This window comes from Bufo gargarizans, chromosome 4, assembly GCF_014858855.1.
Source record: "Bufo gargarizans isolate SCDJY-AF-19 chromosome 4, ASM1485885v1, whole genome shotgun sequence".
In the NCBI taxonomy this organism is placed as follows: domain Eukaryota; kingdom Metazoa; phylum Chordata; class Amphibia; order Anura; family Bufonidae; genus Bufo; species Bufo gargarizans.
The window spans coordinates 432,839,078-432,860,742 of record NC_058083.1 but is presented as its reverse complement, the minus strand read 5'-3'; the positions used below and the strand labels follow the sequence as shown (position 1 = coordinate 432,860,742).

Below are 21,665 nucleotides of genomic sequence, written 5' to 3'. Positions count from 1 at the left end.
TGTCTGCTGCTAGAACTCTGTGTGGCATTGACCTGGTGTCTAATCTGAGCTGCTGTTAACCTGCGATTTCTGAGGCTGGTGACTCGGATGAACTTATCCTCCGCAGCAGAGGTGACTCTTGGTCTTCCTTTCCTGTGGCGGTCCGCATGTGAGACAGTTTCTTTGTAGCGCTTGATGGTTTTTGTGACTGCACTTGGGGACACTTTCAAAGTTTTCCCAATTTTTCGGACTGACTGACCTTCATTTCTTAAAGTAATGATGGCCACTCGTTTTTCTTTACTTAGCTGCTTATTTCTTGCCCTAATACAAATTCTAGCAGTCTATTCAGTAGGACTATCAGCTGTATATCCACCTGACTTCTCCACAACGCAACTGATGGTCCCAACCCCATTTATAAGGCAAGAAATCCCACTTATTAAACCTGACAGGGTGTAATGACCGGCAACACGCACAGGGAGGAAAAAGGGAAAGTCCTGCCCAAGGGAGAGGGAAAGGTGGTGACCCCTAACTCACCTTGCGGCTGGCACCTGACTGCCCTGACGTCCCTAGACGGGTTCCTCACCCGTGCGGCGATCACGTGCCTAAACCCTGGCTTTCCCTGAAATGAACCCTAGATAATGAACGGGCCGGTGGGATCGCTAGTCCGCACCACTGCACTAAGAGGGAAACACCAGGGAGAGGACAGACAAACACAGACAAACACAAACACCCAGGTGGACGGCAACAACTGTCCACAAAGGTCCAACAGGGATCTGGAGGGTAGCGTTCTGGATCAACTACCAAAGAACGCAGCAACACAGCTCCAGTGGGTCAGAATAGATGTCCAGGCAGGAAGCTCTATATCTGGCAACCAGAGAAGTCTGAGAGGGGAATATAAGGAGGATTGGGAGTGCTGGACAAGGAACAGCTGAGAGAAGGAGCTACGGATCCCTGGGTGAGCCAAAAGGGTTTGCAAAGCAAACCCAGAAAGCTACAATAAGGAAACATCCCTATCTTACATAGAGCGTGCAGACAACCGCTGCGACCTCCTGACCCCGGGTACAACGGAGTCAGGCGTGGCTCTTGACACCCTTGTGACAGTACCCCCCTCTCTACGAGGGGCCTCTGGACACTCAGGACCAGGTCTCTCAGGATGAGAGGCATGAAAAATCCGAACTAGCCTGTCGGCGTTTACCTCAGACGCAGGAACCCACATTCTTTCCTCGGGACCGTAACCTCTCCAGTGCACCAGATATTGGAGAGAGCGGCGGACCCGACGAGAATTAATAATTTTGGATATCTGAAATTCTAAATTACCATCCACGACAACAGGAGGGGGTGGCAGCGGTGACGGTTCTAGAGGTGGAACATATTTTTTGAGTAACGACTTATGAAAGACATTATGGATTTTAAAAGTCTGAGGCAACTCCAGGCGAAAAGCCACGGGGTTGATGATGGCTACAATCTTGTACGGACCAATAAACCTAGGACCCAGTTTCCAAGAGGGAACCTTCAATTTGATATTCCTAGTAGATAACCACACATAGTCATTCACTCCTAGGTCCGGACCTGGCGACCGTCTCTTATCAGCCATGCATTTGTATCTACCTCCCATATTTTTCAAGTTAGCTTGCACCTTCTGCCATACCGATGAAAGAGATGACGAAAACCGTTCCTCTTCGGGAACCCCAGAAGACCCCCCCTCTTTGAAAGTACAAAATTGGGGATGAAAACCATATGCACCAAGAAATGGTGACTTGCCAGTGGATTCCTGACGGCGATTATTTATGGCAAACTCAGCTAAGGGTAAATATGATGACCACAACTCTTGGTTTTCAGACACAAAACATCTTAGATATGTCTCAAGGTTTTGGTTGGTACGCTCAGTCTGTCCATTCGACTGAGGATGGAAAGCTGAGGAAAAGGACAAGTGAACCCCCAAACGGGAACAAAAAGCTTTCCAAAATTTAGAAATAAACTGGGTTCCCCGATCCGAAACAACATCGGAGGGGACCCCGTGAAGCTTCACGATCTCACTGACGAATACCTGAGCAAGAGTTTTAGCATTAGGTAGTGTGGGTAACGCAATGAAGTGTGCCATTTTGCTAAACCTGTCCACTACTACCAAAATAACAGTTTTACCCGCAGACAAAGGTAAGTCAGTGATAAAATCCATAGACAGATGTGTCCATGGTCTATTGGGAATGACGAGTGGTAATAGAGACCCTGCAGGACGTGTATGTGAAACTTTTGCGCGCGCACAGGTAGAACAAGAAGACACAAAATCCAATACATCCTGACGCAACCTTGGCCACCAAAAACGACGAGACAATAGCTCCAAGGTTGCTTTACCACCCGGGTGCCCAGCAAGTGCCGAATTATGATGTTCCTTTAATAATTCGAGACGTAGGTTCAACGGTACAAACAATTTCTCTGAGAGGCAAGAGACCGGGGCGTCCCCCTGGGCCTCTAACACCTTCCCCTCCAAAGCAGAGTGTACCGTGTACCGCAGAGACAACCACTCTGAAGAATGGGCACCGGATCACTCACATTACCCCCTCCAGGGAAACAACGAGATAGTGCATCAGCCTTGGTATTCTTTGCCCCAGGACGATAGGTAATCACAAAGTTAAACCTGGTAAAAATTAGCGACCACCTAGCCTGTCTAGGGGTGAGACGCTTAGCTGATTCGAGGTACAGCAGATTTTTGTGGTCCGTAAACACAGTGACGGGGTGGACTGCCCCCTCTAAGAAGTGACGCCACTCCTCAAACGCAAGTTTAATAGCTAACAGTTCCCTATTGCCAATATCGTAGTTCTGTTCTGCTGCAGATAGTTTTTTAGAAAAGAAAGCACAAGGACGCCATTTGCCAGGAGACAGACCCTGAGACAGTACAGCCCCCACTCCCACCTCTGATGCATCGACTTCAACAATAAAAGGCTGAGAGACATCAGGTTGGACTAGTACAGGTGCTGAGGTAAACCTCTCTTTTAGAGAGGAAAAAGCAACTTTAGCGGCGTCAGACCATTTAGAAAAATCAGTCCCCTTCCTAGTCATGTCAGTAAGGGGTTTTACAATCACCGAATAATTTTTAATGAATTTCCTATAGAAATTCGCGAAGCCCAAGAACCGTTGTAATGCTTTGAGGTTTTCAGGAAGATCCCAATCTAAAATTGCCTGGACCTTCCTAGGATCCATACGGAAACCTGACGCAGATAAATAATAACCTAGGAATTGTATCTCCTGAACGGCAAAAACACATTTTTCAATTTTAGCATATAATTCATTCGTCCGTAGGACCTGTAGTACTTGTCTGACATGCTCCTCATGTGTTCTCAGATCAGACGAATAAATTAAGATATCATCTAGGTATATTACCATAAACCTGCCGATTAGATGACTAAAAATGTCATTAACGAAATGTTGAAAGACGGCAGGAGCATTGGTCAGGCCGAAAGGCATAACTAGATTTTCATAATGCCCCTCAGGGGTGTTAAAAGCTGTTTTCCACTCATCCCCCTCTTTAATACGAATCAGATTGTAGGCCCCCCTAAGATCGAGTTTGGAGAACCACCTAGCACCCGCAATCTGGTTAAACAGGTCAGGAATGAGAGGAAGAGGGTATGGGTCTCGGATGGTTATCCGATTTAATTCACGAAAATCTAGGCAAGGACGCAGGCCCCCATCTTTCTTTTTAACGAAGAAAAACCCTGCAGCCACGGGTGAAGAAGAGGGTCTGATGTGTCCCTTAGCCAAACTCTCGGAGATATAATCCTTCATGGCTTGTCTCTCTGGACCTGAAAGATTATATAACCTGGTCTTGGGTAATTTTGCGCCAGGAATAAGGTTAACCGGGCAATCATAAGGACGATGAGGTGGTAACTTCTGACAACCCTTTTCAGAAAAAACGTCCTCAAAGTCCGAAACAAAAGTAGGTAGGGTAGCTATGGAGGCGACTAAGCAATTGCTATTTAAGCAATTTTCTCTGCACGGCTCACTCCACTCCAATATCTCCCTGGCCTGCCAATCCACCACTGGATTGTGCGCTACCAACCAGGGAAGACCCAGCACTACCAGAGCGGGAAGCCCCTCCAGAACATAACATGAGAGCATCTCGTTATGGTGGTCCCCTACCCGAAGTTGTAAGTTATGAACAATGTGGGTGAGATTTCTCTGAGACAGAGGAGCAGAATCAATAGCAAATATGGGAATAGGTCTCTGTAGTGTACAGAGAGACAAACCCATAGTGCGGGCAAAATGGGCATCTATCAAATTTACCCCTGCTCCACTGTCTAGAAAGAAAGAAATAGTCTCTGTCTTATCACCAAAAACAATAACCGCTGGCAACACAAATTGTGATGTACGTATGGAGGAAACGTATACCCCCCGGCTGACATCCTCCACACAGCCTGAGGTTAGTAGTTTTCCGATGGTTTTTTTGTTTCTGAGGAAAGAAGGACAGACATTAATGAAATGACCCCTCTCCCCACAAAAAAAAAAAAAAACACGCCTACGGCGAACCACAGGAGGACGGTCCTGACGAGTAGTTCCTCCTAGCTGCATAGGCTCGTCTAAGTCCGTACAGACTAACTGCTGCTTGGGAGGGGTTACTAATGCAGTGTCCCAGGGGGTCAATAGTGTAGCTTTAGGTATGCTGGGCTTTGTAGTGCAATCTCGACCACTAACCTAGGGCAACTGACTCTCTGAAAAGGGGGTGTAGTGGTAGGTAATGTTCGTGACGCCAGTGCCAAGTAACGGTGGCACGCCGTTTGCTAATAGCAGGAATAACTGAGGGACCACGTAATAATAAAACAGAACTTGAACTTTACTTGTTCTTTAGGAGTCATCATACATGGACATGGTTGGAAGCGCAGTTCCTTTGAAGACAGTTAGTTTCTGTACATTGAAGATAGGCGTTATGTAGCAAGGTGACTTCAGAGGGTTAAACACAGGACTTGCAGTACAGGCGGCTTGCACTCTATTCCTGACTGATCCTGAAACATGGAAATTATTCTCCAAGGCCTGATGCCCTAGCTCTGGCGTATATCATTGGGTCTGTATTTATCAAGTACCTCCTCTGCTACTTCGAGTACCTCTCGCTTTATTAGACTTGCCTCTGCTTCTTTCTGTTCCTCAGGCTGGTTAACTGTGGCGTTCCTGCCTTAGCAAATAAGGACTCAGGGGGGGAACCTTCTCCTTGGATCTGGAACCCAGTTACAGGGATTACAATACCCTCTCCTAGTCTGCAGGCTCCAGGCCTGCTCTGCTCTCACAGGCCCATGGCCTGGCCTTAACTCGGACACAGTCTAATCTCCTTCTCCCTCTCCCTCTCCCTCTCTGCTATTCTTCTCCCTGACTGGGCCTTATATAACCTAGGGCTCCCTAGCTCCCTCTAGTGACTCAGAGCTGGAATAACACCCCTAGCAGGCCTGCACATGCACATTTCACAGTAACAGGGAAGTACATAGCATTACATTATGAAGATGACTTATACCAACCTCCCCATAAATAAAGGGAAACGACAGCACACAAGTGACCCTTCTGTAGTGACGGGCATTACAGCTCCCGTACACTACACTAATGGCTCCGTTTTTTTCAACCTGTCCCTAAGGCGTCTATCTATACGGATAGAAAGGGACATAACTGCATCAAGGGAAAAGGGGGTCTCATACAATGCAAGCGCATCCTTAACCCTTTCGGATAACCCAGAGCAGAACTGACTCCTGAGAGCCGGGTCGTTCCATTGGGTATCCGTAGCCCATCTACGGAAGTCAGAGCAATACTCCTCTACCGGCCGCTCTCCTTGTAGGAGTCTCCGTAATTTTGATTCAGCCAGTGCGACTCGGTCAGGGTCGTCATATATGAGACCCAAGGCCCCCGAAAAACTCATCCACTGACCGAAGCGCCTGAGAATCAGTAGGTAAAGAGAACGCCCAGGACTGCGGGTCCCCCTGCAGCAGGGAAATAACCACACCCACCCGCTGTTCTTCATTACCAGAGGAGTAAGGGCGCAGTTTAAAGTATAATTTACAGGCCTCACGGAAAATCAAAAACTTGTCCCTTCCCCCAGAAAATCTGTCAGGGAGAGGGACCTTGGGTTCCGCAACAACCTGGTTACCAGTAGCAATCGCTGGGCTTGCGGTCTGTTGTAATTGCTGCTGTTGCTGGAGGACCGACGCCTTCAATCCTGCCACCTCCAAAGACAGGCCATGGGATTGTTCGGACAGAGCAGCAATTAGATCCATACTGGATTCTAAGTAGGTAAAAAAAATTTTTTTTTTTTTTTACCTACACAAAAATAAGGGCCAGATATAATGTAATGACCGGCAACACGCACAGGGAGGAAAAAGGGAAAGTCCTGCCCAAGGGAGAGGGAAAGGTGGTGACCCCTAACTCACCTTGCGGCTGGCACCTGACTGCCCTGACATCCCTAGACGGGTTCCTCACCCGTGCGGCGATCACGTGCCTAAACCCTGGCTTTCCCTGAAATGAAAACCCTAGATAATGAACGGGCCGGTGGGATCGCTAGTCCGCACCACTGCACTAAGAGGGAAACACCAGGGAGAGGACAGACAAACACAGACAAACACAAACACCCAGGTGGACGACAACAACTGTCCACAAAGGTCCAACAGGGATCCGGAGGGTAGCGTTCTGGATCAACTACCAAAGAACGCAGCAACACAGCTCCAGTGGGTCAGAATAGATGTCCAGGCAGGAAGCTCTATATCTGGCAACCAGAGAAGTGTGAGAGGGTAATATAAGGAGGATTGGGAGTGCTGGACAAGGAACAGCTGAGAGAAGGAGCTACGGATCCCTGGGTGAGCCAAAAGGGTTTGCAAAGCAAACCCAGAAAGCTGCAATAAGGAAACAACCCTATCTTACATAGAGCGTGCAGCCAACCGCTGAGACCTCCTGAACCCCGGGTACAACGGAGTCAGGCGTGGCTCTTGACACCCTTGTGACACAGGGAACACCTATGAAGTGAAAACCATTTCAGGTGACTACCTCTTGAAGCTCATCAAGAGAATGCCAAGAGTGTGCAAAGCAGTAATCAAAGCAAAAGGTGGCTACTTTGAAGAACCTAGAATATGACATATTTTCAGTTGTTTCACAGTTTTTTGTTATGTATATAATTCCACATGTGTTAATTCATAGTTTTGATGCCTTTGGTGTGAATCTACAATTTTCATAGACATGAAAATAAAGAAAACTCTTGGAATGAGAAGGTGTGTCCAAACTTTTGGTCTGTACTGTGTATATATATATATATATATATATATATATATATACACACACTCACCTAAATAATTATTAGGAACACCATACTAATACGGTGTTGGACCCCCTTTTGCCTTCAGGACTGCCTTCATTCTACGTGGCATTGATTCAACAAGGTGCTGATAGCATTCTTTAGAAATGTTGGCCCATATTGATAGGATAGCATCTTGCAGTTGATGGAGATTTGAGGGTTGCACATCCAGGGCACAAAGCTCCCGTTCCACCACATCCCAAAGATGCTCTATTGGGTTGAGATCTGGTGACTGTGGGGGCCATTTTAGTACAGTGAACTCATTGTCATGTTCAAGAAACCAATTTGAAATGATTCAAGCTTTGTGACATGGTGCATTATCCTGCTGGAAGTAGCCATCAGAGGATGGGTACATGGTGGTCATGAAGGGATGGACATGGTCAGAAACAATGCTCAGGTAGCCCGTGGCATTTAAACGATGGCCAATTGGCACTAAGGGGCCTAAAGTGTGCCCAGAAAACATCCCCCACACCATTACACCACCACCACAAGCCTGCACAGTGGTAACAAGGCATGATGGATACATGTTCTCATTCTGTTTACGCCAAATTCGGACTCTACCATTTGAATGTCTCAACAGAAATCGAGACTCATCATACCAGGCAACATTTTTCCAGTCTTCAACAGTCCAATTTTGGTGAGCTTGTGCAAATTGTAGCCTCTTTTTCCTATTTGTGTCACGGACGGTGTACAGGAAACAAGACAAAGCAACATGCATATATGACTCACTGGATCCAAAGCTAAGGAACCAAAAGGGAGACCCCTGCACAAGACCTAGCACTTTCCCTGGCTGCTCAGCCTATGCAAAGATCCCAAAGGTGGATGTTTGCATATCCACGTACCTCGACTATATAACCCCTGAACACCCTACAATAGTGAGGGGACACGACCACCAGCTCCCTACAGCAGACACGGAGGGAGGCAGGGTCACCTGGGATCCAGCAAACAGAAAATAACAGATAAATGTACAGCACTTAGATTTGTAGCAGACTGGGAAACAGGATCAGCATGCACACACACTCCAGGAAGAAGTATAAGCCGCCCAGTAAAGCATTATGGGGAGGAATTTAAAGGGAAGCAATCAGTCCAACTACATGACAGCTGAGAGAGGCTAACGAGATGAGGAACTGAATACCACAACAAAGAAAACTCAAGGAGGAGGTTCTGAAAGGCCTCTGTCAGAGCTTCTCAGCTGTCTGGTTGTGACAATTTGTAGGGGAGATGAGTGGTACCCGGTGGGGTCTTCTGCTGTTGTAGCCCACCTTTCTTTCCCAATCTGACATTCAGTTTGGAGTTCAGGAGATTGTCTTGACCAGGACCACCACCCTACATGCATTGAAGCAACTGCCATGTGGTTGGTTGACTAGATAATCGCATTAATGAGAAATAGAACAGGTGTTCCTAATAATTCTTTAGGTGAGTGTATATACACACATAAACCACAAATTAAATGCAATATGAAAGGTAAGATTGTAATAGGGGGAAGGTAAGGGAGATCATGATGTTAGTGGTGTAAAATAATTATTTTACGTGAAAGACTCCCTTTAACTACTGAATAGACCAGTGATAAAATCTGCCTAAATAGCATATAAAAATCTAGTCAGCCCGCCACCTATCAGCAAGTGACTTTTCCCCCTTCTCCTAGTAAAAAAGTGACCGTGACAACTAAATCAACAGGGAGGGAGGTCGGGCTTATATACCCAACATAACACCATCCAATAACCCCTTATCTAATTTCCGAACTTTTGCTTGGTTTCCCTAAACGTCAAAAACCCAGTCACAATACCCTATAGGGCACCTTCCTAACAAATCCTCTGTCACCTTATCCTACCTTGTAACTTAGGCTAGTTTTACCCATCTGTAACACTGGTTTTGGCATGTTATTTAACACAAAAATGAGGCAAATACACCATGTGGATAATCATAATCCCATGCAGATCCCTCCATATAGGAATTTCTTGATCTTTACCTTTGTTATGATTTATGAGTTGTTTGCCTAAATTCTTAACATTCTGTGATTACAGGGGTTCCCGTTCCATCGGTCAGACCCCGAACGGATCTTAACGTGGTGGAGGTCTCCACGGATGAGGAGGAGTCGAAGGAGCAGGCGGAGGGAGAGCAGCCCGGACCCTCCAATATTGTAGCGGCCCCTCCCCCCACCTGATGTGGGCGAAATGTTGGAGGCAGAGCAGCCAGGACCCTCCGATAATGTAGCGGCCCCTCCCCCACCTGATGTGGGCGAAATGTCGGAGGTAGAGGCAGAGCAGCCAGGACCCTCCGATAATGTAACGGCCCCTCCCCCACCTGATGTGGGCGAAATGTCGGAGGTAGAGTCTGAGAAACCCAGACCCTCCAAGCCACGGAATTCCCTTCCCCCACCTCCAGAAAAGGAGGAGGATGTCTACACCCCTCACCAGGAGGGTAAATATGTGCACACATCAATATAATTTGGTATACATAACATATTCACAAACATCCCACGATCCCCCACCACCCTGCATCTCCGGAGCTGCAATGCACATGTGTAAGGAGTCCTAACAATAGCAGCCCTTAGTTAACATGTCTGCCTGTTTAGCTGAGCAGCCTTTGCACCCCGGTTCCCAAGCGATTTAGGCTACTTTCACACTAGCGTTCGGGTGTCCGCTTGTGAGCTCCGTTTGAAGGGGCTCACAAGCGGACCCGAACGCTTCCGTCCAGCACTAATGCATTCTGAGTGGACGTGGATCCGCTCAGAATGCATCAGTCTGGCAGCGTTCAGCCTCCGCTCCGCTCAGCAGGCGGACACTTGAACGCTGCTTGCAGCGTTCGGGGGTCCGCCTGGCCGTGTGGAGGCGTGCGGATCCGTCCAGACTTACAATGTAAGTCAATGGGGACGGATCCGTTTGAAGATGACACACTATGGCTCAATCTTCAAATGGATCCGTCCCCCATTGACTTTACATTGAAAGTCTGGACGGATCCGTCTGAGGCTATTTTCACCCTTAGAAATATTTTAACAATATAATGCAGACGGATCCGTTCTGAACGGAGCCACCGTCTGCATTATATGAGCGGATCCGTCTGATCCGCTCTGAACGCAAGTGTGAAAGTAGCCTATGCCTGGGGGCCAGGTGTTTGTTGGTCCGTAATAGTACGTCCCTGTGCGTCGGGCAGTTGTGAATTGTTTAAAAGTGCCAACAATGAGGGGCCAACAGAAACTACAGTACTAGAAAACTGCACCCTATAAACTATGTAAACTACCGAAAAAATATGAATTAACCGAAGAAATAACCTTATACTCTATCCAACCTATTACTAAGCAAACAATACTATAATTAACATAAAGATCCATAACTACTTAATTTAGATGTAAATCGGCAGTTTTTAAACACATACTCCACACAATGCACTAATTGTCTTGTAACATGAATCGCAATAGAAATGCATCAAATGCATGGCCCAGATGCAGCGTGACCACCTTAAAAACATGAAGGAAGTTGACAAGCTGCTTAATGAGGGTTACCAGGAAGGTTAACCACCTGAATAAAATGCACCTTCAAGGGATGAAGGAAATGGGGGAGCTACTTGCCAAACTTAAAAAGTTGTTGTAGAGGCCTTTTTAAAATTATGTTAATAAATAGTTTTTGAAGTGTTATAACGAGTGCTTTCAGTTTTTTTTATAATGTCATGGTGCAATTTTACTTAGTTGTAACGCCCCTTTAGTCCAAACTCATCTGGATCAGGACAGACAGCAGTAGGTACATGGTAACATTGTCGTATAAGGCCCACACATAACTCAGCAGTGTCATGACATACAGCCGCAGGTATTTGTAATGGTGAAGTATAAAGCCCACACATAATTCATCAGGGTCAGGACAGATAGCAGCAGCAGCTAGATGGTAACGGTCGAGTACAAGGCCTACACATAGCTTGGCATAACTCAGCAGGGCAGGCAAGCAGCAGCAGGTTCTAAGTGTACACTGTGCAGCAGGAATGTGTTCCCAGGAATGGGCCCCCATCAGACCAGGGCAAAACCATAAATAAACTAAAACACCTTTGACAGCAGCATGTTGTAAGTGTGCAGCAGGAATGTGTTAACATGCCCCAAAAAAGCACTATTTAACATTGTAAAAAAAAATGTTACATTATTTTTACTTATTGAAACCACACAAAAAACTTGTACTAAATTAACTAGACACGCCGCCTACATCGGTCTGCTATCAGTTTCCATATCGGGCACATCGAGTCTGTGGAAGAACTCTACGGTAGGGCCGACAGCCTCACCGTGTGCTGATTCCTCCAAGCCAGAGGGCAGTAGGAGAGGCAGTGTTTTGCAGCAGCTCTCTCATCCACCTTTTGTCTGTGAGGAGGAATAGGTACCGCCGCTCTCCGCACCCATACACGATCAGCACCACACACACACTGTGCTCCAGCCAACGGCAGGACCCATCTGTCCTGTGCCCGTCTGAGCACAGAAGGCAGTAATGAGCCAGCTTGCCTCGGCCAGGGTGTGAAAGTGTCCCCTGCTCAGCCATCGGGATTAGTTCACCTTTCCATCATTAAAGACTCAGCCGCGGTCCCCGGCCTGCTAGCGGGGTCCTCGGCGGCTGCCTCCAGTGCGCAGCCCGGATCATCGATCGCAGGTCATATTGCAGAATAAGCCTTTAAATGCGAGGCTTGTCTACACAAGGAAGGGACTGACAGGCAAAGTGGAGCACCTACACTGTCATTCTGCAGAGCAGAGTTTGGAGTATATTCTGATGTTCTGAAGGCACCATGTGTTCTGGTTACATAGAACTGCCGGTAAAATGTCCCCACATAACGAATGCAGCTATGCTTCATTTTGGTTGACTTGAAATAGAATGAATAATTTTTTAATTAATATTTATATTTTTAAATTTTTACAAAGTACACATCATTGTTATTACTGTGTAAAAAAATTAATAAAGAATATCCTTCTCGTCATTACGAATATATGGCACTATATTCAATGAATATAGTGCTATATATTCGTAATGACGAATATTCCTTTTTTTTTTTTTTTACAGTACACAGGCGGACCCTGATCCCTCCCTCCTGAAATGGTCATTATGGTTGATCTGTGGTTGTTTATCTTCATTGTGCAACTGGGGGAGGAGGGAGGCTTGACCTTGCTTTAGCCTGTGATTAGCTGAACTAGTATATATTTTTTTCCTGTGTTTCAAGCCAGGACCATGACTGCAGAGCATTAAGGAGCAGAAGAATATCAGTATGGCAGCGGAGGGGGGAACTATGAGGTGAGTAACACTTATAATTGTATTTTTAACTCATCCTGACAATTAAAAAATATGTATTTCCCCAGAACAACCCCTTTAATACTTTATCCTTTCTTCTTTCCAGAATAATATAGAGATAGCATTATATATATATATATATATATATATATATATATATGTGTGTGTGTATATATATATAGTCATACTGTATTTTTCAAACTATAAGAGTTTTAGCTTGTGGGCGAATATGTAGAAGATAGTATATTCTATATACAGTTGCAAGAAAAGATATATGAACCCTCTAGAATGATATGGATTTCTGCACAAATTGGTCATAAAATGTGATCTGATCTTCATCTAAGTCACAACAATAGACAATCACAGTCTGCTTAAACTAATACCACACAAAGAATTAAATGTTACCATGTTTTTATTGAACACACCATGTAAACATTCACAGTGCAGGTGGAAAAAGTATGTGAACCCCTTGACTAATGACATCTCCAAGAGCTAATTGGAGTGAGGTGTCAGCCAACTGGAGTCCAATCAATGAGATGAGATTGGAGGTGTTGGTTACAGCTGCCCTGCCCTATAAAAAACTGTAATGACCGGCGTCACACACAGGGAGGAAAACAGGGAAAGCCCTGCCCAAGGGAGAGGGAAAGGTGGTGACCCCTAACTCACCTTGCGGCTGGCACCTGACTGCCCTGACGTCCCTAGACGGGTTCCTCACCCGTGCGGCGATCACATGCCTAAACCCTGGCTTTCCCTGAAATGAGCCCTAGATAGTGAACGGGCCGGTGGGATCGCTAGTCCGCACCACTGCACTAAGAGGGAAACACCAGGGAGAGGACAGACAAATACAAACGAACACAAACACCCAGGTGGGCGACCACAGCAGTCCACAAAGGTCCAACAGGGATCTGGAGGGTAGCGTTCTGAAACAACCATCCGAGAACGCAGCAACACAGCTCCAGTGGGTCAGAATAGATGTCAAGGCAGGAAGCTCTATCTCTGGCAACCAGAGAAGTGTGAGAGAGGAATATAAGGAGGTTTGGGAGTGCTGGACAAGGAACAGCTGAGGAGAAGGAGCTACGGATCCCTGAGTGAGACAAAGGGGTTTGCAAAGCAAACCCAGAAAGCTACCATAAGGAAAACAGCCCTATCTTAAATAGAGTGTGCAGCCAACCGCTGCGACTTCCTGACCCTGGGTATAACGGAGTCAGGCGTGGTTCTCGATACCCTCGTGACAAAAACACACACCAGTTCAGGGTTTGCTTTTCACAAGAAGCATTGCCTGATCTGAATGATGCCTCACACAAAAGAGCTCTCAGAAGACCTACGATTAAGAATTGTTGACTTGCATAAAGCTGGGAAGGGTTATAAAAGTATCTCCAAAAGCCTTGCTGTTCATCAGTCCACGGTAAGACAAATTGTCTATAAATGGAGAAAGTTCAGCACTGCTGCTACTCTCCCTAGGAGTGGCCGTCCTGTAAAGATGACTGCAAGAGCACAGCGCAGACTGCTCAGTGAGGTGAAGAAGAATCCTAGAGTGTCAGCTAAAGACTTACAAAAGTCTCTGACATATGCTAACATCCCTGTTAGCGAATCTAAGATACGTAAAACACTAAACAAGAATAGATTTCAAGGGAGGATACCACAGAGGAAGCCACTGCTGTCCCCCAAAAAAATATTGCTGCATGTTTACAGTTTGCACAAGAGCACCTGGAGGTTCCACAGCAGTACTGGCAAAATATTCTGTGGACCGATGAAACCAAAGTTGAGTTGTTTGGAAGAAACACACAACACTATGTATGGAGAAAAAGAGGCACAGCACACCAACATCAAAACCTAATCCCAACTGTGAAGTATGGTGGTGGGGGCATCATGGTTTGGGGCTGCTTAGCTGTGTCAGGGCCTGGACGGATTGCTATCATCAAAGGAAAAATGAATTCCCAAGTTTATCAAGACATTTTGCAGGAGAACTTAAGGCCATCTGTCCACCAGCTGAAGCTCAACAGAAGATGGGTGTTGCAACAGGACAACGACCCAAAGCATAGAAGTAAATCAACAACAGAATGGCTTAAACAGAAGGAAATACGCCTTCTGGAGAGGCCGGGTCAGAGTTCTGACCTCAACCCGATTGAGATGCTGTGGCATGACCTCAAGAAAGCGATTCACACCAGACATCCCATGAATATTGCTGAACTGAAACAGTTCTGTAAAGAGGAATGGTCAAGAATTACTCCTGACCGTTGTGCACGTCTGATCTGCAACTACAGGAAACGTTTGGTTGAAGTTATTTCTGCCAAAGGAGGTTTAACCAGTTATTAAATCCAAGGGTTCACATACTTTTTCCACCTGCACTGTGAATGTTTACATGGTGTGTTCAATAAAAACATGGTAACATTTAATTCTTTGTGTGTTATTAGTTTAATGCAGACTGTAATTGTCTATTGTTGTGACTTAGATGAAGATCAGATCACATTTTATGACCAATTTGTGCAGAAATCCATATCATTCCAAAGGGTTCAAATACTTTTTCTTGCAACTGTATTTGCCCACAAGCTAAAAGTAGGGATGGATGCGGTGCTATATTACGATATATTTGTTTTTTAGAATATTCGTAATATTCTAAAAATAAGAATATATACCAATATAGCAAATATTCTAAAAAAACTAATATTAAGCAATATAGTTAATATGCTAATATAGTGCTATATTCGTTTTTTAGAATAGTCGTAATTTTTTTTCCATCTGAACATGAATGATTCCTCCCAGCTTCTTGCAATGAGTCATTGGCTCACAAGCAAGAAGCAGGGGGGAATCATGTTCATATGGAAAAAAAAAGACGAATATTCAGCAATATAGTCTAAATATTCGTGAATACTCGGTGCCGATATTCGAGATTAAAATTCGCAATTATTCGCGCTCAACACTACTGTTTAACATGCTCACCCCGTAATTGGTTTACCCGATATACAGCATCTTCTGTGCAACATTTTCCCAGGCCTAAGATAGTGTTGGGTCCCGATGCTGTACCGAAATTTTCCCCGGAGACGCTGAGGTCTGCCAACTCAGGACCCGGTGGCAAATCCTCCACATCTCCTACTATTACACTCAGCAGGGTTGTCTCCCCCTCTTCCACCGAAGTGGCGGCCACCCCTACCGTTGGCGTCAGGTTCCCAGGGTTCTGGCCTCCCCCCTGAGAAAAGGCTCTCTACTGGGGTTACGCCACTCTCAAGGGTATCGGTAACTTTCGTATCAGGCCACAGTGCCAGGAAACCCGGGAAGTGTCTCCCAATTATAAGTTCATAATGTAAATTGGTGGCGACAGCCACCTCATGGGTCTACCTGCCGTCCACTGTGGGATAGTCCTTTAAGTCTCCATGGATGCACACGACACCAACTTTTCGGCCAGTATACTCGGCGGGCTGCACCAGGGACACTAGACTCTCTAAGTCCAGCAGAGCTACCGCCAGAGTGTCTCCCACTTCCACCTGGCACAGGTGGCTATTGTCTATAGTCTCTGGGCGCCTGTTGCACACAGCTTGCTGGCGTACAATGAGTGGCGGTAGCCATAGTTAGTATCCATGGGTTCGCCCCGATGGGGACAGTCGGCCCTAATGTGGCCAGGCTCCTGACACAGCCAGCAGACTATCGGAGCTAGGTCTGTAAGGGGCATATCCCGGGCGGGTTTTGCTGGCACCAGTCCAGGGTTTGCCTGCCCCCCTTCCAAAAGAACCCCCCTGTAGAGTCCTGATAGCCTCATAGCGTTTCACCAGGTCGACCATCTCAAGGGCATTACCAGGAGACACCTGGCCGATCCAGTGCTGGAAAGGGTACGGCAAAGCCCTCCAGAATACATCAGCCAACAGACAGTCCAGCATAGCAGTGGAACTCAGCATGTCAGGCTGCAGCCATTTTTTTTACAACCGGTATAACAGATCATAATACTGATGTCTCGCGGGTTCAGACGGGTTAAACTCCCACTGATGCACCCGTTGGGCCAGGACCAACACATTCACCCTCAGTCTTGCCAGAATCTCACCCTTTACTGTCGTGTAATCGGCCGCTTGATCATCTGGTAAATCGAAAAACACCTGCTGGGGTCTGGATGACAGGAACGGAGCAACAACCTCAGCCCACTGATCTTGTGGTTGTCTCTCCCTCACGGCCAACTTTTCGAACACCGCCAGATAGGTCTCGACGTCGTCCGAGGGGGTCATATTAGGGATCGCCGCACAGACTGCTTTTCGGACATCGCGGACACTCTGGGATGCTCCTGCCGCTTGTAAAGCGTAGCGTGGGGGGGGGGGGGCCAGGGGAGCCGTTGCCCGGGCGTCAAATTGTAGGGGGCGCCAGGCAGAAGGCAGTAAAATGAGGGTGATGGAAGCCTATGGCTCCCATCCCCTCCGTTCCACCTGGCCTGAAGCTTTAAGAAGCAGCAGAGCGGTGCAGGAGATCACGATTATATCACCGAGATCTCCTGCGCCGGGTCTCGCGAGATGACGTGATGACGCGGCGCAGGAGGGAAGGGTGAGGTGTTCCTGACCGCCTGCGCCGGGACGCCCAAGCAAAGATTACAAGAGGCGATGAAGAGAGGTAAGTATTATTATTTTTTTTTTATGTAAGTACTGGGGGCACTATGGAGATGGGCAAAAGAGATACAAAAAAGGCCAGTATATTTAGAAAGAATGGGCACCGTTTTATATTATACAGAGGGGACATTATATATTATAGTTATACAGTGGGGACATAATATATAATAATTATACAAGGGGGCCATCATATATTATACATAGGGGCCATTATATATTATAATTATACAGAGGCTATTAATAATGGGACCTCTGTCTCTGTATAATTCTAATATATAATGGCCCCCCTGTATAATTAGTAACATAGTACATAAGGCTGAAAAAAGACATCTGCCCATCCAGTTCGGCCTGTCATCCTGCAAGTTGATCCAGAGGAAGGCAAAAAAAAAACCTGTGAGGTAGAAGCCAATTTTCCCCACTTTAGGGGAATAAAAAAATTCCTTCCCGACTCCAATCAGGCAATCAGAATAACTCCCTGGATCAACGATCTCTCTCTAGTAGCCATGGGCGTAGCTATAGGGGGTGCAGAGGTAGCAGTCGCTACCGGGCCCAGGAGCCTGAGGGGGCCCAAAGACCCTTGTGCAACATAGGAAGACACAAAATGCACTGAGGGAAGGGGGGCCCAAGCTGAACTCTTGCACCAGGGCCCATGAGCCGTTAGCTACGCCCCTGCTAGTAGCTATAGCCTGTAATATTATTACACTCCAGAAATACATCCAGGCCCCTCTTGAATTCCTTTATTGTACTCACCATCACCACCTCCTCAGGCAGAGAGTTCCATAGTCTCACTGCTCTTACCGTAAAGAATCCTCTTCTATGTTTGTGTACAAACCTTCTTTCCTCCAGACGCAGAGGATGTCCCCTCATCACAGTCACAGTCCTGGGGATAAACAGATGATGGGAGAGATCCCTGTACTGACTAATTAGATCTCCCCTCAGTCGTCTTTTTTCTAAAGTGAATAACCCTAATTTTGATCTTTCAGGGTACTGTAATTCCCCCCCCCCCCCCACTCCAGTTATTACTTTAGTTGCCCTCCTCTGGACCCTCTCCAGCTCTGCTATGCCTTGTTTACAGGAGCCCCGAACTGTACACAGTACTCCATGTGTGGTCTGACTAGTGATTTGTAAAGTAGCAGGACTATGTTCTCGTCATGGGCATCTATGCCCCTTTTGATGCAACCCATTATCTTATTGGCCTTGGCAGCAGCTGCCTGACACTGGTTTTTGCAGCTTAGTTTACTGTTTATTAAAATTCCTAGATCCTTTTCCATGTCAGTGTTACCGAGTGTTTTACCATTTAGTATGTACGGGTGATTTGCATTATTCCTTCCCATGTGCATAACTTTACATTTGTCAGTGTTAAACCTCATTTGACACTTATCTGCCCAAGCCTCCAGTCTATCCAGATCCATCTGTAGTAGTATACTGTCCCCACTGTATAAATATAATTTATAGTGATACAGGTGGGCCATAATATATAATAATCATACAGGGGGGCCATTATATATAATAATTATACAGGGGGCCATTATATATTAGAATTATACAGAGGGCCCATTATTAATAGCCTCTCTGTATAATTGTAATATATAATGGCCTCCTTGTATAATTATTATATATTATGGCCCCTCTGTATAACTATAATATATAATGCCCCCCCTGTATATTATATAGTGACGCCTCTGTAATATTAGGATATATAATGGGCCCTCTGTATAATTACTATATATAATGTCCCCCCTGTATATTATATATAGTGACGCCTCTGTAATATTAGGATATATAAAGGACCCTCTGTATAATTACTATATATAATGACCCCCCTGTATTATTATAATATATAATGGCCCCCTCCAGTGGCGTACCTACCATATAGGCAGACCACGCAGCTGCTATGGGGCCCGTGAGGAAGAGGGGCCCGCAGTGGAGGAGAATCCCCGCCCCCGTCTATCTTCCTAACTGTCTCCCGTCTGCTAGCCCCGCCTCCTGTCGGCTAGCTCCGCCTCCCGCCTGTTAGCTCCATTATGCCTGATTCCTATTTCCTCTGGATTGCCACTACCCCACCAGTAATTAAGTAAGTGACCACTTGTAGGTGAGGACAGTGCAGGGGGTGGTCACTCAGCTTTCCCAGGCTATTCCTCTGCACATATGCCATTCAGAACAGGAGGAAAGCTGGGTGCTATTATGTAATGTGACTCAGCTTTCCTGATGTCCTGCATGGCACAAGTGCAGAGGCAGGAGAAGATATGAGGGAAGGTGGGAGCTGTGTCACTCAGCTTTCTCATGTCTCTCCACATGTGCCATGCAGGACAGCAGAAAAGCTGGGTGCTGTTACATCATGTGATGTCACTCAGATTTCCTGCTATCCTGCAAGGCATAAATGCAGATAATAAGAACATGGAAAGGCAGGGGGAGGGGTTCACCCAGCTTTCCCAGAGACTCCTGTCTCTGCACGTGTCATGCAGGATAGCGAGTAATGACAGTGTCTCCCAGCTGTCCTGCATGACACAGAGGATGGGGGAAGGAGGGCACTCGCTTCCTCAAACTTTTCTCATGTCTATGCGCATGTGCATATGCCATGCTGGACAGCAGGAAAGTTGGGTGGTATTACATCATGTAACGCCCCAGATTCTTGTCAAAATATGCTGAACACCGCCGGGACCTATCAGATCCCATTCTCTATAAGGCTACTTTCACACTTGTGGCAGGACGGATCCGACAGGCTGTTCACCATGTCGGATCCGTCCTGCGGCTATTTAGCGCGACCGCCGCTCCGTCCCCATTGACTATAACGGGGCGGAGCTCTGGCGCAGCATGGCGGTGCACGGCGAAAGCCGCCGGACTAAAAGGTACTGCATGTCTGACTTTTTAGTCCGGCGACTTTCGCCGTGCACCATATAGTCAACGGGGATGGAGCGGCGGTCCGGCGGCACGGCGAAATAGCCACAGGATGGATCCGACATGGTGAACAGCCTGTCGGATCCGTCCTGCCGCAAGTGTGAAAGTACCCTAATGGGTCTGTTGTGTTCCAGCATGAGTACTGCCATTTTGTAGAACAAAATACTTCTGCATGAGGTGGGGCAGGGGAGAAGTTAGGGAGGGTAGTGAGAGGAGCCAGGGTGCATAGTAGGAGGGACTAGGAACGGGCATGGGGGCCCAATCTAAATTCTTGCTATGGGGCCCAATGATTTCTGTGTACGCCCCTGGCCCCCTCTGTATTATTAATATATATATATAGGCCCCTCTGTATAATTATTATATATAATGACCCCTCTGTATTATTATTATATATAATGACCCCTCTGTATAATTACTATATATAATGACCCCCACCTGTATTATTATAATATATAATGGCCCCCTCTGTATTATTAGTGTATTACTGTACAGCAGCGGCGACATGAAGCGCACGGCGTCATAGCAACCAATGACGCCGTGCGCTCCTGCTCTCAACAGGAATCCAGGCTGTGTTACCACGGATCGCTCTCGGCCGCAGAACACGGCCATGTGCATGAGGCCTTATGCTGTACACAGACAGATCTCTGTACAGTATTATTCCTAAGTTTTAAACGAAGCGACTTCTGATGAAGCATCCAAAGCTGGCTTCACTCATCACCAGTGATGGGGGCAATGCAGCTGTGACTATTTAGGGGGGCGTGCCACCAGGACTTTCATTATTTTGGTGGCACTGCAGCTTTAGCTACATAGGGGGGCATCAGTGCTTTCACTTTTTGGGGGGGACTAAGACCAGCACTGTTATGGGGACACTGTAACTACCAGTGTTTTGAGGACATCATGGCTGTCAATATTACTGGGGCACTGTAACACACTTTCACTATAGGAGGCAGTCTGTAACATGGGGGCAGCAGGGATTACACTATGTATACTACAACTGTATGTAAAGAGTGTACACAGCATGAACCATCCGCCCTGTGGAACCACAACTCCCAGCATGCCCCCTCGCGCCACACACGACGTAAGGTTAACCAGGGGTCACAGTGGCCGTGAATTCGCCACGCCCCCTGCCTCCCTATTGGTCAGGTTGCTGTGACAGTAGAAGTCGATTCGTATTGGATGGCCATGTTGACAGGTCGCTGCCCATTGGCTGGCGCAGAAAGACATCCCTCATCCTTGCTCAGTGTGACAGCGCCCGTGTGCGGTGCGACTGCGATATACGGGCGGCCGATGACCATGGAGGAGGCAGACGGGCTGCGTCAGAGGAGGCCTATCCGACCGCATATCATCACCGACGAGACCCCCGTCCATGAGACGCAGAGCACCAGGTGGGCACAGTGCACAATGGTGGGGGTTATAATCTTCATATGTATTATCTGTGGGATTCTCCATATGCAATAAGACAGCATTGAAATTAACCCTTTGCTGGAGGTTCTTTGGCACTGGAATCTGCAGCCATGACTAGTGGCTCACAGATCGTACCTTGTTTATATTACATTGGAAGAGGAGCTCCCCTTTAAGCTGGGCAGGCTGCATGAATGAGCAAATAGTAAATGTGGCCTCCGGGACCCTAGTAGTTTTGTA

At 46.8% G+C, this 21,665-nt stretch overlaps 1 protein-coding gene across 2 annotated transcripts in view; it reads left to right on the top strand.

The window, feature by feature from the left end:
- The first annotated feature begins 12,412 nt into the window (after positions 1-12,412).
- LOC122934710 (adipocyte plasma membrane associated protein) overlaps positions 12,413-21,665 on the top strand; it is a 45,106-nt gene continuing 35,853 nt past the window's right edge. Inside the window, exon 1 of one of the 2 annotated variants that reach the window (XM_044290367.1) lies at positions 12,413-12,546. In XM_044290367.1, the coding sequence (XP_044146302.1) occupies positions 12,521-12,546 (26 nt within the window). In that variant the 5' untranslated portion in view covers positions 12,413-12,520. Of the gene's footprint in view, positions 12,547-21,251; positions 21,410-21,665 lie in introns of those variants that run through there. The other variant, XM_044290366.1, reaches the window with a different exon arrangement.